This window comes from Mobula hypostoma, chromosome 9 (genome assembly GCF_963921235.1).
Source record: "Mobula hypostoma chromosome 9, sMobHyp1.1, whole genome shotgun sequence".
NCBI classification, from domain to species: Eukaryota; Metazoa; Chordata; class Chondrichthyes; order Myliobatiformes; family Myliobatidae; genus Mobula; species Mobula hypostoma.
Genome location: NC_086105.1, coordinates 132,792,945 through 132,810,871, shown reverse-complemented (window position 1 = coordinate 132,810,871; position 17,927 = coordinate 132,792,945). Strand labels below are relative to the sequence as shown.

At 42.7% G+C, this 17,927-nt stretch overlaps 1 protein-coding gene across 2 annotated transcripts in view; it reads right to left on the bottom strand.

The window, feature by feature from the left end:
- emp2 (epithelial membrane protein 2) overlaps nucleotides 1-17,927 on the bottom strand; it is a 57,154-nt gene that overhangs the window by 13,780 nt on the left and 25,447 nt on the right. For both annotated transcript variants that reach the window (XM_063059214.1, XM_063059215.1), the window contains exons 2-3: nucleotides 1,939-2,043; nucleotides 449-545 (exon numbers count right to left, since the gene is read on the bottom strand). In XM_063059214.1, coding sequence (XP_062915284.1) covers nucleotides 449-545; nucleotides 1,939-2,016 — 175 coding nt within the window. In that variant the 5' untranslated portion in view covers nucleotides 2,017-2,043. The remainder of the gene's footprint in view (nucleotides 1-448; nucleotides 546-1,938; nucleotides 2,044-17,927) is intronic.

Below are 17,927 nucleotides of genomic sequence, written 5' to 3'. Positions count from 1 at the left end.
GAGGCTGGGAGTCTCCTGGACATCCCACATCTGACACCCAGAACAGAACACCGGCTTCACAAACATACTTCCTGTCTCTATTCCTCACGGGTAACTTACCTCGCCTCAACTCATTATTGCCGAAGCTCAAATGAGCCAAAGCCCTACTACTCTGCCTGAGATCACTCCGTCAGTGACCACTCCTTCGATAAGCGCTCCGCTGGGCAGTGTCTCCCTTTTATGCCTGAACCTTCCCTACTAACTATCTAACTCACGATCGGTGCTCCGGTTATAGCCGCTGATAGGCCACGTACAGTGGACAAACGCAGTTGAAGCTCCCTTTTTAAATAACCGCCACCGACCTGAGAGAAATCCCTCTCAGTAAAGCTCTGTTGACGCCGCCGACAGGCCACGTACAGATTCAGATTAAATCTATTCAGGCACTGTGTGTCATTTTGCAAACACTTACCTCCATAACCAATAATATTATCGTTATGGCATGTGGAACCATTGTTGTAGCACGTTTGCCATATATCAGTGCTGCTGACGTCATTTTGCCACCAGGCCTATGGAAAATTAAACAATTTTGAAAAATTAAGTAACGGATAAAATGCATTTCCTTTCAAATGATGCTTATAGCTTCAAAGTGGGACATCAAAAACTTTCTGTATTCTCTTTACAAGTTACTTAGACTTCGCAGCCTCACAGTGAGCATTTATTTTGTTGGTCAGTCTAGAATTAAATAGCAGTGAAGGAGGTTATTGCACTCACTGGCTATATTGTAATGCTAGCCTAATCATCCCACACCTCACCTCATCCCATAACCCACTTGTTGCACCTTTATCCAGAAATTAAAAAGTACTTCAGTAACACACACAAACACTCAACAGGTCAGGTAGCATTTATGGAGGTGAACAAACAGATTTGGGCCGAGACCCTTCATCAGGACGGGGTGAAGGGACTCGGCCCGAAACGTCGAATCTATTCCTCTCCATAGATACCACTGAGTCCCTCCATCTGTGTGTGTGTGTGTGTGTGTGTGTGTGTGTGTGTGTCAGTTTGTATTTTCAGCATCTGCAGGGTCTCATTTGTTCCAGATAGGGCCTAAATGTTTTTAAAAAGGTGAATGGGCACATTAAAATCGTTATAATCATCCACAGAGAAGATGTAACCAAACTGCATATCACCTTTCCTGATAACCATTTTCTTGTTTAACATTCTTTATAATTTATTGTCGCCAAACAATTGATACTAGAACATACAATCATCACAGCGATATTTGATTCTGTGCTTCCCGCTCCCTGGATTACAAATATTAAATATTAAAAATAGTAAAAGTCAGTAAATATTAAAAATTTAAATTATAAATCATAAATAGAAAATAGAAAAATGGAAGGTAAGGTAGTGCAAAAAAACCGAGAGGCAGGTCCGGATATTTGGAGGGTACGGCCCAGATCCGGGTCAGGATCCGTTCAGCAGTCTATCACAGTTGGAAAGAAGCTGTCCCCAAATCTGGCCGTTCGAGACTTGAAGAAAACAACATTCAGTTGTTTTCTTCAAGCCTCTATGAAGGGCCTAGAGATGTTTGTTTGCTTTTCATGCATTGAGATTTTTAATGAAGGTTATTACTGCTCTGTCTGGAAGATAAACCCAAACACTTGTAAGTTCATCCTGCCGAAGGGTCTCGGCCCGAAATGCCCACTGTTCTTTTTTCCCCATAGATGCTGCCTGGCCTGCTGAGTACCTCCAGCATTTTGTGTGTGTTGCTTGGATTTCCAGCATCTGCAGATTTTCTCCTGTTTGTAAATTCATTTCACGTGAAGTACTGCTCATTCTGCCAATGTTAGGGAAAGGATAAGGCAAGTACTGCCTTTCTGATCTGCAATGTACTAAGCACCTGGTACATTGAATCCATGCACCCCTGCCGAACTAAAGACTCAAAAGAAAACGTTTACTCACATTATCTATCGTGGCAATGAACAGCAGTGCTGCTGTTGCTATGTGAAAGATGAGAATAAATCCCAGGAGCACCAACATCTTGTTGCTTCAAGATACAAACTTCAGCTGAAAAATCCAAAAAGAGCAGATTAAGTTTTCACATTTCTTCTTTCATACATAACGATAAACAAACTTTGTGTGTGGTGCAGCATGATGGAAAATACAAGACTGTACAAATCACAAGGAAATATTTGTGGAAGGAACAGACATTAAATTTGGATCCAAGCACATCTGGCAAAACCATTAATTAAAATATTTCTCATGTAATATGTCTGCTTAATCTAGACAGTCAGTTCTTCAGTCCACAGTCCAATACAGCTCCTCAAAAAAAAAGGCAAAACTCCAGACTTTCAAATGGTTGCCTACCAATATAGAAATTAACACTTGAACTAATCAATTTTTCTAATGGCGATGAAAGAGATCAACTCATTTTTGCCTCCTTTGGGTATGCATAGAATGTAACCTTTTGTGTTCCTGTTTCTTTTTTAAACATAATTACGTGATCAGAACTCTAAAAGTAGAGCTTGGCTGATAACTGAACTAGGATTGGCTCTGAGTATTTAACAGTCATATTTCTTGTCCTGCTAGTCGTTACAATTATGTCACAAGTGTTCCCTACTAAATATAACAACTCACCAGGACATTGGACCACTTGGCGGGTAATATATTAAACCACTATCAACTTGGAAAACAAATCAGGAACAGAATTTTCTTCCAGATTTTGGGAGTCTGCTTTTCAGTTCAAACATAACTGCTTGCTGAATCCAAAAATACTGTAACTTATAACCCACGTTTCATTTTTGAAACGTTTAACCCTCTGTTGTTTTAATGTTTGAAGAGATTTTTTACATAATCTATAGACGAATACAAAATATTAAAATAAGGAATAAAGTTTTGATAACTGCCACATGAGCAATAATTTGTAATTATGTAATTCTGTTTTTTGCAAGTTAAAATACACAGTACTTTAGCTAAATAGAGAACTGAAACCTTCTCAATATAGTAATGTTATAAGAGTGCCCTACTCTTACACAAGAGCTGTGTTGAGGTAGAGCTACTAGGACTTGATGTTTCAATCCCCATGGTAAGTTGGCACTCTCGATGTCGGCAGTGGGCTTGGAGTGGTGACAAGGAGGGAGGGTAGGTACGTCATCGGGGTCATCAGGTGGGCACCCTCCTTCTTTGACGTTTCATTGATAAGCCCACGAAGTCTCCAGAGGGCTCAACGGTGCTACCTGGCATCCCAGATACACCCCCCTCAGTGCAATACCCTCCTATCTTCATCTTGCAGCCCAGTTGTTGTCTTTCCTTTTAATCCAAATCCAATTGCTGCTTTCTTCTGCTGCATTTGACAAGGACTTGATTGCTTGGTGGAGGGAGTGACCCCTCACCCCCATCTTCTTCAATAGACTGGTCGTAGATGTAGCAACGAATCCCCTGCATCCCACTTCTACAGGGAAACTCTTGGTCTGCCAGCCATTCTGGGCAGTTTCAGTTGCCAGTTCAGAGTACTTGGTCTTTTTCCCCTCATAAGCTTCTTCAACACCATCTCCCCATGGTACTGTCAATTCCACAACGTATGCCAGCTTGGCTGTTGTGGACCACAGCACCATGTCTGGCTGGAGCGTTGTAGCCGCAATGTCTGGGGAAATACAAGTTTTTTTTTCCCAAGTACCCATCCATTTTCCAATCCCGAGCTTACATCTTTTGATGTTATATGGTGCTCTGGAGGTTGGCCTGCTGGTACAAATCATGTAATGTGCACATTTCCTGCCGATGTTTGTGGGAGAGCATTTGTGGTGATTCGCCTTTGTTCCAAGATTGATGCCAGCTGTCTGAGAACTTGGTTATGCTGCCAAGTGTACCGCCCCTGGGTGAGGCTCGTGGTGAATCCTGTTAAAACGTGCCTTAGTGATGAAGGTGCTTAACAAAGAGAGCAAGCGGGGTCTTCTCCCCACCACTGGTTCAGGTCCTGGGGTGTGGGTAGGAGGTCATAAGTGGCTCTGATGACAAAACTTAGCCGAGATCCCTCCATCTCCCAGATGTCACGCCAGCTAAGTTTCCTCTTTTCCAGGCTCTCCGAATTAGTCCAGTGGCCCTGCTTGGCCATTGAGATGGACCTGGCGGGACTTAACTGTAGAAAAGTCTGGCAGAATGATAACAACATGAAGTTGCAAATCACAGACAGGTGTAAACTCACATTTATTGCACAACCATCCACAGTTTAGTACTACTCGATATAAATATCAGTAAATGGTCTGAAATAATGCTTTAGTCAGACAATCCAAGAATTCCAATCAAAACATAGTAAGTGTAAAATGGATATTGCTTTTGTCTACAGATTTAAAAATAAAAGTCTGCTATTCCCCAGTATGAGAAACTGCAACGTCTCTTACTGCTCTCAAAGACCACACCTGGTTGATCTGAAGCCTGCAGTTCAGAGCACAAGTAAATCAAATGACGAACAGCAACTCCTCCCTCACAGTAATGAACAATTGCCCCTTTTGTTAACATTTAAAAATGTATTCAACACACAAGTCAAGATGCAAACCGCACAAGCTCTCTCACCACCCCACCCACAAATCCAGTCCCTGGAACAAATTCTCCTTCCTCCATCTAAAACAAAAACTGAAAATCTGAACGTCAGTGTGCTTAAAGCAAACACCACAAAGGAATCAGGTCGTCCGCAACTTAAATGTTCCGCTGATGGATGCTTTTCTAAGGAGCTCAGGGTGTGGCCACTGTAAAATATATAATCTAAACTGACTCATTCCTACCGCAATGACAAATGCTCCTTCAATGTGTGTGGGTGCTCATCATTATATCCTTTAACATCTCAATTAGAAATGGAACAAAAGACAGTCAGACCGAAGAGCTATTTGAAGAGCTATGCTATGGAAAAGAGTCATATCATACAAGAGATAAAACTGTGGTTTTACAAATACCTTTGAAATGCTGCATGCTTAATAAAGGTTCCAAAAGGTTTAGACATTAGAATGCAGTGAATGAAAGCAGTCTAGTTCCATTATTTACATGCCAGCTCCATTATTCACAAGCTTACTTGCCAATTCAAAGACATGCAGATACAACAAAGGGTGTTTGCTGTCAGCATTATTTTGGAAGCTGGGTATGCACCACTTAAATTTAAATAGTCTGTATCAAGAGAAGGGGAGGGGGAGGAAAGCTCTTCAGAAAATTAAGAATAGTTACATAGAACATTATACTCAGGTCAACAAACATGAGAAAATCTGCAGATGCTGGAAATCCAAAGCCACACACAAAATGCTGGAGGAACTCAGCAAGTCAGGTAGCATCTATGGAAAGAAGTGAACAGTCAATTGTTTATTCTTTTCCATAGATGCTGCCCGACCTGCTGAGTTCCTCCAGCACCTAGTGTGTGTTGCAGTGTAAAACAGGTCCCCAGTCTGCGCCGGTCAGATTCCCTGTTGTACTAATCCATTTTCCGATCACTTGGCCTGAAGCCTTAGCATTTCAAGTGCACATCTAAATATTTCTTGAATGTGGGAGTATCTGCCACCACCACATTCCCAGGCAATGCATTTTAGAAATTAGTACATAAATACCACAATATGGCCAACAATCCTGAATGACAGGGGTACTACCCAATCATCCTCACCCTGCCCGGGACATTGTTATCACCCCACACACTCCCAGCTGAAGTTAATTGTGCGTTTGGCATTTCCTGCTGCTTCTATTGCCAATTCTCACGGTACCTTACAGCACAAAGGCAGAAAGATAAAGCCCCAACAACATCAGAGCTGGGATGAATTTGATAACTTAAAGTCAATGCCAGATAGTTGCTATTTTCTCATCATTGTAGCATCAGCAGGCCAAGATGAAACTGAAAAAGAACATGAGCAAACTGTTATAAAAGGAGCTGAAAAGGTACACAGCACTGCAATCCTTCTGTGGGAACCACGATTTGTAAATGTTAACTGCCTTCCAATTCCACTGTGGTCTGTGTAGTTTATGCTATAAAGTAAATTTACTAGTTTATACGGGCGCTTAAGGGTACCACTGACTGGTAAACCTCCTAATAGTGTGAGAATTGACAGGATATTAAGTTCAAGTTTATTGTCATCTGGCTGGACACATACACAACCAAAGGAAACAGCGTTCCTCCAGACCACGGTGCGCCAATGATACATATATCACACACAGTATTTAAAACTAAACATTACTAAAAATAAGTTAATAAAACATAATTCAAAATGCATTTGAACTGCTCAGCGGAGATAAACAGGAAACAGTACAGTAAACAGCTCGTTGTCCTAGTGACAAGACTTGGTGGTGGCAGGGTGTTCATTAGTCTCACCGCCTGAGGGAAGAAACTGTTACGCGCTCTGGCTGCCCTAGTCCCCACGCTCCTGTACCTCCTTCCTGACGGCAGTGGGTCTAAGAGATTGTGGGATGGGGGGCAGGGATCCTCAACAAAGCTTCAGTTTCTCCTCATGCAACACTCCAGGAAAATGTCACAAGTAGGGGGAGAGGGAGACCCGCTAAAGCTCTCGGCAGTTTTTATCACCCTCTGCGTGGTCTTGCAGTCTGATGCCTCGATCCAGTGAAGGAATATTTCATTCATTCCACTTACACAGATTTTGCTGTACAAATATTTTATTACAGAAACCTTATTTCCCATCCATCCAGATCTCCAACTCATCCCCGATCTACATGTAGATCCCTCCAACTACGACCAGCCTTCCAAAGATCACTGGGAATGTTTGACAGAATGCGGTTGCTTAAATGCAGACCATTACAAAGTAGATTTTTTAAAAATGGATACTTACGCACAGACGGTCATCAGGTTTTAGATCTAGTTACCTGCTCTTCAGTGGCCAGTGTTGGCTCTGTGTGTTGGGCAGCAAAATGTGCAAATAGTAACAAGAATTGCTTCCATATTTAACTTGCAAACATTGAAATGAGTTTTGCAACTGCCATTTTGAAACATTCTCAGTTTTACAAACAATGGTTCAAAGATTCATTTTATTGTCAAAGTATACTCATTCAATACAACTCTGATACTTGTCTTCTCCAGATAGCCATGAAATACAGAAGGACCATGGGTGTTGATGAAAGAATAGACATCAACTCCCCCACTCCACCCCCAGCAGAAAAAAAGAAAGAAAACTCGCAAACCCCAAAATTCCCCTCCCCCACAGAAAAAACGACAGCAAAAATAACAGGCCGCAACTCCCTCACCCGCGGAAAAATAAACAGCCGCAATAACAATCCGCGACCGTTCACTTGCAGAAAAGAAGAGCGACAGCAGCACCAAAGGCCCCCAAGCCTGTAGAACATAAAGTGAATAGAGCAGACGTATAGAATGTCACCGCACAGTTCAATTTGAAATTAATGTTTACAGCAACTTCACCAGTAATTCAATGTTCAGCCCTACATTTATTACATATTTCTATCTGCCACAGGCATAAACACAGCAATTCTGGCCTGCAGACAAACCATATGGCCAAGATTACAGGGGCAAAACCTTACGCATACTATTATTGTAACAGATGAGGTTCCACTAAACCCTTACATCAAGCAGAAACTATATTTGGATTTTGATCTCTCTGGACAAGATGGATGCCTTTGCCTGCTTCTTGCTGGGTGGCAATCAACACACAGGTGACATTTAAACTTACAACAGAGGAATGGAAGGTTACCAGAACCAAGATTTTCCCATCTCACATTTGGCGCATTAAATTGGTTGTTGGCAAATGTTTGTTACTTTAAGACCATCACTCCTTAAGGGTTGTATTTTGTGATGAATTGATCACAACACTGCAAATTTTTTGTATGCTCCAGTGCATTAAGAGCCCTTGAATAAAATTACTACAGTACTGTGCAAAAGTCTTAGGATTATATATATAGGGCTAGGGTGCCTCAGACATTTCCAGAGTTATGTAGTAATTTTATGTATTGCACTGTACTGCTGCCTCAAAACAAAACACCACGTATGTGAGTGATGATAAACCGGATTCTGGTATGGGTCTATATTATGGACTGAGAGTGGGAAGGGAATCGTGGTTGGGAAAAGGGGAAGGGAAAAGGGAAACACCAGAGAGACGTTCAGTAATGATCAATAAACCAATTGTTTGCAATCAAATTACCTTGCCTGGCGTCACAGGGCTGGGTGTGTCTGCACCTGTACCACCCTCCCCCTTCACCCAGCACTCTTTCTCTGCCACCTGCCCCACACCCCTCCCACCATGCACCACCCTTGCCATTCCCAGCATCCTTTGCTCCTACCAGATTGACTTAAACTGACAAATACAATACTGTGTAAAACCCTTAGGCACCCTAGCTATCCCATTATGTACCTCAGACTTTTGTACCTTGTTCAAACTCCTCTATCAGTCTGCATTCTGAAATAGGCTTCACGAAGTTAAGAACCCATCGAACCACAATAATTATAAGGCTCTTCAGTCAAACCCCTCCCTACCAACCAAGTCAACCGTCTGGGCGAGTCCTGTTTGCTGGCAGTTGGCTCATACCACTTTAAAAATTTCCTCTCCAGGTAACGTTCCCAATGTCTGTCAGACATTGTAATTATATTCACCTCTACCACTTCCCAATCCAGGGTTTCAATCTGCATGTTAAAGCTCTTGATTTAACATTGAATGTAAATGGGAAAATTGGTCATGTTCTAGCAAATGAAATTCTCCAATCTTGGAAACGAACGAGTTAAAGCTGAACAAATGTACACAAATGAAAATAGATCCAAATAAGTTCAAGTTAGATACATTTTCATTTTGTAGGGATTTAAATGCTAATAGCACACCCAATCAACAAAACTAGCTGTTCCATCTTTGCTATTTAAGAGAGTCAAACAGCATTAAATAACAGCACTGACAACCTGCGAAGAGCTATATATTTACACTGTGAAAATTGCATCTCTAACATCGGGTTTGTATAATTTATTATGAGAGGTCTAGAGTATAAAATCAAGGAGGCAATGCTGAGGTTTTATAAGGCATTGGTCATACAGCACTTGGTGAGCAATTTTGGGCCCCTTATTTATTTAGAGCTGGAGCACGGTCGAGGCTCTTGCACCCCAACGAGCCTGTGCTGCCCAATTACACCCATGTGACCAATGAACCTACTAACCCAGATGACTGGAGTGTAGGAAGAAACCCGCACGGTCACAGGGAGCACATACAAACTCCTTACTAACAGTGGTGAGAATCGCACCTGGGTCGCTGGTGCTGCAGTGCGTTATGCTAACCGCCACACTACTGTCCAACCCAGAGTGTGCTGGCTTTGGAGAGGGAGTCCAATGCCAGCAAGATTCACAAGAATGGTCCTGGGAATGAAAAGCTTAACATGTGAGGAGCATTTGACGTGTCTGGGCCAGTACTTGTCTGGAGTTTAGAAGAATGAGGGTGGGGGAAGATTTTATTGAAACCTACCAAATATTGAAAAACCTAGACAGAAAGGACATGCAAAGAAAGTTTCCTATTGTGGGGGAGTCTAGAGCACAGCCTCAGTATACCAAGACTCCCTTTAGAACAGAGATAAGGAGAAATTTATTTTGCAGGTGGTGAATCTGTGGAATTCATTGCCACAGGCGGCTGGGGAGGTCAAGTCATTGGGTATATTTAAAGCGGAGGTTGATAGATTCTTAATTGGTAAGGGCATCAATGGTTACAAGGAGAAGGCCGGAGAATAGGGTTGAGAAGGATATTGATTAAATAGTGCAGCAGACTCAATGAATGGCCTAGTTCTTCTCCCATTGTCTACAGCAGTATAGAACATATAACATTATGGCACAGGACAGGTCATATGGCCCATGATGTTCTCCCGGCCACTTAACCTGCTCTAAGACCAGTCTAACCCTTCCTTCCTACGTATGCCCTCTACTTGTCTATCATCCATATGCCTATCTAAGTATCTCTTAAATAACTGCAATGTTTGATAACCTGACAGTCAGTCGGTGTTGATAGGTTGAAGTTGCTTTACATTGTTAAGCAAACATCCTTTGTGGGCATCATCCTCGGCCCCGCTCCCACCAGCTGCAAGGTGGTTGTTACAGCACATAGTTATACTCCAGAGCAGCCCCTACACAACAGTTAGAAGGTGAAATCAATGGCATTTGAAAGAAATGTTAGTATGCATAGCGATGTGTCAAAGGAATATTGTTACTCAATATTCTCCCTGATACAAGAGGTCTCAGGTTACTGCTGTACAGTGAATATTTCTATAGATTCAGCCTTGTGGTTTCTTGGGGGAGCATGTGGTGTAGTGGAATCTCTAGCTAGAGTGAGGTGACCAGGGAGAGCAGACAACATACTCCTACTCAATCAGCAGTAAGTGTTCCTTTACAGCATGCTTGCTACAATGCCACCCACTCCTACTAAGCCTTTGAGTTTGTTGTGGTGAATTTATCCGGGAGTAATTCCAGTGTCACTAACCAAGGAACCTACAGCTTGAATTCTGTAAACCTACACTCAGTGGCCACTTTATTAGGTGCACCTGCTTGTTAATGCAAATATCTAATCAGCAACTCAATGCATAAAAGCATGCAGGCATGGTCAAGAGGTTCTAGGTGATCTAAGTGACTTTTAGCCGTGGAATAATTGTTGGTGCCTGAGGGGGTGGTTTGATTATCTCGGAAACTGCTGACCTAGGAAGTTGGCGCCGGTGAACCACGGCTACGTTCTGCGGGCTACATACAATCTCCCGGGATTTTCATGCACAACAGTCTCTAGAGTTTACAGAGAACAGTGTGAAAAACAAAAAGGATCCAGTGAGCAGCAGTTCTGTGGGTGAAAATGCCTTGTTAATGAGAGAGGTCAGAGGAGAAAGGCCAGACTGGTTCACACTGACAGGAAGGTAACAGTAACTCAAATAACCACGCATTAGATGCCTCGTTACTGAGAAGGACAAGGGGAGATGCATGAAAAAGCCAACACCCACAGATCTCCCTTCAAGTCACAGCTTAAGCCATGTTGGAAATATCCCCAGTGATTCATTGTGACAAATTTTATATTGTATTATTTATATATATCTCAAAATAAACTTCATTCCTAATAAAAAAAAGTTACAAGAATGAACCGTGCAAGCTCTTTCATTCTTATATTCATAGTCAGTACTGTTTTATTGCACTCCTTAAAGCCAGTAGGCCTGTTGCCACTCATGTGACCCCCCCTACCCCCTGGGGTCGTACTTGTGACACGTTGGGAAAGATCCCAGGATCCCTTATACCGCCTTCCCCACTCAGACAGCAATGATCCAAGAGACGCCCTCCACCTCCAAGGGCAGGTAAGAATAGGCGATAAGTGCTGGTCTTACCAACAACCCTGACATCCCGTGAGATGAATGTGTTAAAGAGGTTGGCCTATGTTTTACCTCCACGATGGCTTCCTGTGCTTTACAACTCAAATCTGCATTACTAAAACTAAACTTAACGAGAGGAGAAGGAGACGTTGAGAATCTTGGCTTTGGTTAGTTGATGTTACGAGCTGGGAAAGATGAAAATATCTAGAGAATTTGATACTCGTGATTAGACCAGTGAAATGCCACTGTTAGAGAACACAGCAGAATGTTTGTGCTTACGATGGTAATTAAATCTAATTTTACACAACAGCTCATTTTAAAAACCAACAACACAGCACAGAGAAGAGTTCCGAGCTTTTTACAGAGCTCTGCCCACTCATCCAGTGACGCTATGAAACATACATCGGCAGATTCTGACACAACCAATCTGACTGCCAGATAGACTTGAGGGGGAGAAATGCTGCAAAAATCTTCTCAGGATGAACATAAATCTTGCAAACCTTACACGTGAAGAAACTATACCAGCAGTAATTGCCAGATGAGGAGCAGTCAGATCTGAATCATTTGTTTTGGAGTATTAATTATTGTTTCTGGTCTGAGTGTGAGGGTCAGTACACGTGTGGGTGGTGAAAAGGGCTGTGCTTTTTTAAAACTTCAACGTACTGTTACAGGGGTGCTTGCTGTCTTTCGCCATACAGTGTCTCCTTTTTAATTTGAGTTTGAGGATCAGCTCCTGTGTGGGTGGTGAAAAGAACTGAATCAGAATCAGGATGAGCAGCAGTTCAGTATCACCGACACATGTCGTGAAATTTGTTTTGCAACAGCAGTGCAGTGCAATATATAACAACAAACTAAGAGTTAGACATATAGATAAAGTGGATTTCAGTTAATTGGGACATATCAGCACCAGTAAATTTTGGACCAGTTAAGCAGCTGCACTAATTAGCCAAAGTTTCATGGAAATAATTTAAAAGGTATTAAAAAAGCCAAACTACTGTTTAACTGAGAAACAAATTACGTACTTAAATGAACTACAGAACAAATTAGCTATCAATTCTACTGGTGGTTGTCCTTCATATCTGACGGTTGTGTTTGCGCACAACCACAATTAAATAAAAGCACGCACGTGGGAGATGGGTTTAACTGGTGTATTCACATTGGGGGGGAGAGGGGGGGAGGGGGGGAAGGGGGGGGAGAAATGCACGTGCGCAGACAACAGATCAATATGTATCTGAGGTTGAGGGGAGCCATTGCTCTAAAAGAAATAGATCCACACATTACACCGACGATGACAGGAAACCTGTGTTTGAGAGTTTTTAAAGTCAAAAAGCTGTTGCACTGGGCAGTTCCATTCTCTTGACCTCAGAAGTTCAGTGGGACGAGTAGACATCGCAACTGGGGTTGTCCCTGACTGCAGTGGATGGCCATGGCTTCTGTGCCTCGTCATGCTCTTCACAGAACCATCTTGCTGATCATTGGATTGCACTGTAGATCTCTTCCACCCAGTGTCTGCCGGAGCTGATTTTGCATGGTAGGACAGGCATGTCCCTTTCTGACTGTAGTATGAGACCAGCCAGCTACCCTCACCTGGTTTAGCCCACCTGTCGAAGTGGTGTACTGGGGTGTGGACGCTGTTGCATGCAAGCAACTACTTGGAGCCACAGGTGACATCTGAGTGGGGACCAGTGATAACATTCAAGATAGTTGTCGATACCTTCAAATTCTTCCTAATTCCTAACTTGCTGAAGCAGTGAAATTGTTTAATTTTCACTCCCGGCCATTTCTGGCATTTCCAAATCTGAATGCTTGAAACTGCAGTGAGCAAAACAGTCCTGAATTGTCTTACTGCTTACTTCTCATCAACTATCAGTGGCACAAGTCGCTGCTCTTTGAACACAAACGCATGCAGCCAACGCTATATAAAAACTGTTTGTTCTCACCACAGTGTAGTAACTAGCAGTCACATGGCCTGCAATCGACTGAAGCTAGTTAGAACATGTTTGGCAACAGTCTCCTGTCCCAGTTAAATGGCGTATTGGCCCAAATAAACAATGGAATATGGGCTATTTTCTTGATTCATTTTTGTTCTTTAAAAGTTCACAAATAAGCCGCTGCCGCGATTATTAACCAATAGCCCAATTAACTGGAATTCACTGTGCGTCTGCTTATAATTAAATAAGTCATGGAAATCGGTTAGGTCTTGACCCTGGGGAGGCTAGTGTCCAGGATGGAAGCCGCTGGGTCTGCCATTCTCTGCAGCATTTTCTGATCCTGTGCAGTGGCTCCTCCAAACCAGACAGTCATGCGACCAGTTAGAATGCTCTCCATGGTACACCTGTAGAAATTTGCTACTGTCTTTGGTGACATACCACATCTCCTCAAACTCCTAATGAATCATAGCCACTGACATGCCTTCTTTGTAACTGCATCAATATGCCAGGCCCAAGATAGATCTTCAGAGATGGTGACACCCAGGAACTTGACCTTGAACTGGATTGTGCTCTTTTAAAGTTCAACATATTGTTACTGCGTGCTTCATATCCTTCATTGCATCTCCTTTATTGCAAGAATTAACATTTACGGCTAGACTTTGCAAAAGCGATTTGAAATGAAATAAGAGGTAAGGACCCCAGAGCTTTTAAACACTTTTGTTACATTTAATCATGAATAATAAAGAAATGGAGACACAAATTTTGAAGGCAATGATCAAATGTGAGAAGTCAGAATTCCTGACAATCGAATCTTGTGGCTTAGGTTTTACATTGAATGGTTTGTCATGAAATTGAACTGAAGAAGTGCACCTATTTGCAACTTCTTACACAGACCACGTTAAGGAATTGGAGCTGGAGCCAGACGGGAGGCTGAGAGGTAGATCAACAGGACAAACAGGGAGCTAGTTACACTCAAAGTGCAGGACGCAGGTAACTGGGTGACCATCAGAAGGGGGAAAAGGGGATAGGCAGCCAGTGCAGAGTACCCCTGTGGCATTCCCCTCCAACAACAGGTATACCGCCTTGAATACTGTTGAGGGAGGTGGTGGCCTAGCAGTGGAAAGTCAGGTCTCTGGCACGGAGTCTGGCTCTGTGGCTCAGAAGGGAAGGGAGAGCAAAGATGTGTTGTAACGATAGGGGATTCATTGGTTAGGGGAGTAAACAGGAGATTTTATGGACAAGAACAAAATTCCCAGATGGTATGTTGCCTCCTGTGTGCCAAGGTGCGGGCCATCTCGGATCGAGTCCTCAGCACTCTTAAGTGGAAGGGTGAGCAGCCCAAGGTCATGGTCCTTACCAGTGCCAATGACATGGGTAGGAAGGGTGACAAGGTCCTGCAAAGTGAGTTCAGGGAGTTAGGTGCTAAGTTAAAGGACAGGATCTCCAGGGTTGTCATCTCAGGATTGCTACCCACGTCATATGCTGGTGAGGCCAGAAATAGGAAGTTCATACAGTTTAACATGTGGCTAAGGAGTCAATGCAGAGGAGAGTGCTTCAGATTTTTGGATCGCTGCTCTGTTTTCCAGGGAAGGTGGGATCTGTACAGAAGGGAAGGTCTGTACTTGAACTGGAAGGAGACTAATTCCTTGCAGGAAGATTTGCTAATGCTGCATGGGTGGGTTGTTGCAGGGACATAGCAGCCAGAGTGCCAGTGCAGATGGTGGATTTGTTGTGAGGAAAGTTGTTGTTAAGCCAACATATTGTACGTACAAAGTCAGGAACTGAAAGATTGAGCATGGTGGGGCTAATGTTCTGAGCTGCGTATATTTTAATGCAAGGAGTATTGTAGGAATGGCGAATGAGTTCAGGGCATGGATCAGCATGTGGAATTATGACATTGTAGCCATTAGTGAGACTTGGTTGCTGTAGGGACAGGACTGGTAGCTTAGTGTTCAGGGTTCAATTGCTTTAGACGTGACAGAACGGGATGGATTAAAGGAGGAGGGGTGGAATTACTAGTCTGAGAAAATGTCACAGCAGTATTTGGACAAGACAGGCTGGGGAGCTTGTCTACTGAGGCTTGAAAGGTGGAACTGAGAATCAAGAGAGGGATGACCATATTAAGGGGATTATATTATAGACGACCCAACTGTCCATGTTTGTACAAGTTTATAGAGAGATCACAGACTTATGCAAGAGATAAGATTGTGATAGTAGGTGATTATAACTTCCCACATATTAACTAGGAGTCCCATACTATAAAAGGGCAGGATGGAACTGAGTTTGTCAAATGTGTTCATGAAAGATTTCCTTAATCAATACGTAGACGTCTGAACTAGAGAGAGTGCGATACTAGATTTCCTATTAGGGAATGAGACAGAGCAGGTGACAGAGGTTTGTGCACAGAAACACTTCACATCTAGTGATCATAATGCCATTAATTTCAAGATAATTATGAAGAAGGATAGGCCTAATCTTTGGGTTGAGATTATAAATTGCAGAAAGGTCAATTTAGATGGCATCAGAAAGGAGCTGGTAAGTGTAGATTGGGGCATGTTGTTTTCTGGCAAAGATGTATTCATAAGTGGGAAGCCTTAAAAAGTGAAATTTTGAGAGTACAGAGTTTGTATGTTCCTGTAAGAATAAAAGGCAAGGATAACAGATTTTCGAAACCTTGGTTTTCAAGAGAATTGAGGCCCTGGTTAAGAAAAAGGAGGTGCATACCAGGTTATAGGTAGGAAGGAGCAAATGAGGTACTTGAGGAGTATAAAAAATGCAAGAGAACACTTAAGAAAATCAGGAGGGCTGAAAGAAGGCACAAGGTTACTCAAACAAACAAGCTGAAGTTGAATCCTAAGGGCTTCAACAGATATACAGTATTAAGAGCAAAAAGGATAGCAAGGGACAAAATTATCCTCTGCAACATCAGACTGCTCATCTATTCAAGGAGCTGAAAGCGATGGACACTGAGTCTATAGAAGTGGGTCAAGCAACGGTGAGGTCACGGAGGAGGTGTATGCTGTCTTGAAGAAAACTCCGGTGGATAAATCCCCAGGGCTTGACAAGGTGATCTCTTGGACCTTATGGGAGGCTAGTGCAGAAACTGCAGGGCCCAACCACAGATATATTTAAAACGTCCTTAACCATGGGTGAGGTGTCGATGGACTGGAGGATAGTTAATGTTGTTCCGTTGTTTAAGAAAGGCTCGATGAATAAGCCAGGAAATTATAGGCCAGTGTGCCTGACATCTGTAGTGGGTAAATTATTGCTATTTATTCTAAGGCACTGGATAGATACAGAACTGTGCAAAGATCTTCGGCACACATATATATAACTACGGTTCCTGAAACATTTCCACTCTACTGTATTTGTCAACGTGGAGCGGAGACCAAGTTTATGTAGCTGGTGGGCTCAAAAAATGTTTAGAAAGTCGAGAGTGGAGTGCCGTGGGAAGGTGTGGGGCAGGTGGCAGAGAAGGAAATCCAGGTGTGAGTGCAGACACATCCAGTCCTGGGACACTGGGCAAGGTCGTTTGAATCCAAACAATTGGTTTATTGATCATTACAAAATATCTCTCTGATGCTTCCTTCTCCCTCCTCTCTCCCTTCCCCTTTTCCCAACCACGATTGTCCTCTCCCTACCCCCTTCCCGCTCTCAGTACACAAGAAATCAACTTAATCATCACTAACATATATCAAGACTTTTTTTGAGGCAGCAGTACAGTGCAATACATAAAATTACTTAAGTACTGTGCAATCTTGATATATATATTTTGCACAATACTGCATGGTTTTGAATAGGCACAGACTGATTAGGGATAGTCAGAGTGACTTGGGTCTCCTGAGACACTAAAATCCAATTTGACATGCAAGTACAGCAAGTCATTCATTAAGCAAACAATACATTAGCTTTTCCTGTGTAAAGTTTTGAGTGCAAGAGAGGAGATGATCTTGCTCCAATTACGAAAAATGCAACTGAATTGCTGCACCCAGGTCTAGTCTCTACCCAAGAATAAACTTGTAATGAAGGAACACAGTGCATGTTCCCAGGAACCAATCTGGTGATACATGGAGATGATGGGGAGGGGAAAGGGATGTCATGGGAAGAAGGAATCATTCTGGGCATACTTTCTACATTTCAGAAGGATGAGAGGTTATCTCAGTGACACACACTAAAGTCCAACAAGGGTTGATAGATTTATGCCGAGATGATGTTTTCCCAAGCTGAGCTGTATATTGTGATAATAAGCTTATGGAAAAAGAGGGCTGTGACTGAATATACTGGAATATGGTATTAGTGTTGGAAACTGTCGCTGAGCTAAGTGATCTTAGTGAATGGCCAAATAATCTTTGCTTTCTTCCATTTCTCATCCCTGGGAGCTCCAGTTTGTGCAATATAAAGCACAACATCTTACCTTATTAATTGGCTCATGCATCAGAACAAGCAGCAGGGGAATATTATTTGCAAAGACTAATATGAAACTACCTTTCTGCATGATTACAGCCTGGGTCACCCAATTTCTACCAGGGACCAAAATCATGCTTAATAATGTTTACATCCATAATATTACAGTGTTCAACACATCCCAGCCCCATTAAGCAGGTGCATTTACCACTGAAATTGCCCTTTATGTTTAGATCGGTGACACATCTGGGTCGGGGGGGGGGGAGGTGGAAGTTGATGAGAATGCAGAAAGAACTACCGACATTAAACTGCACTTGCCAG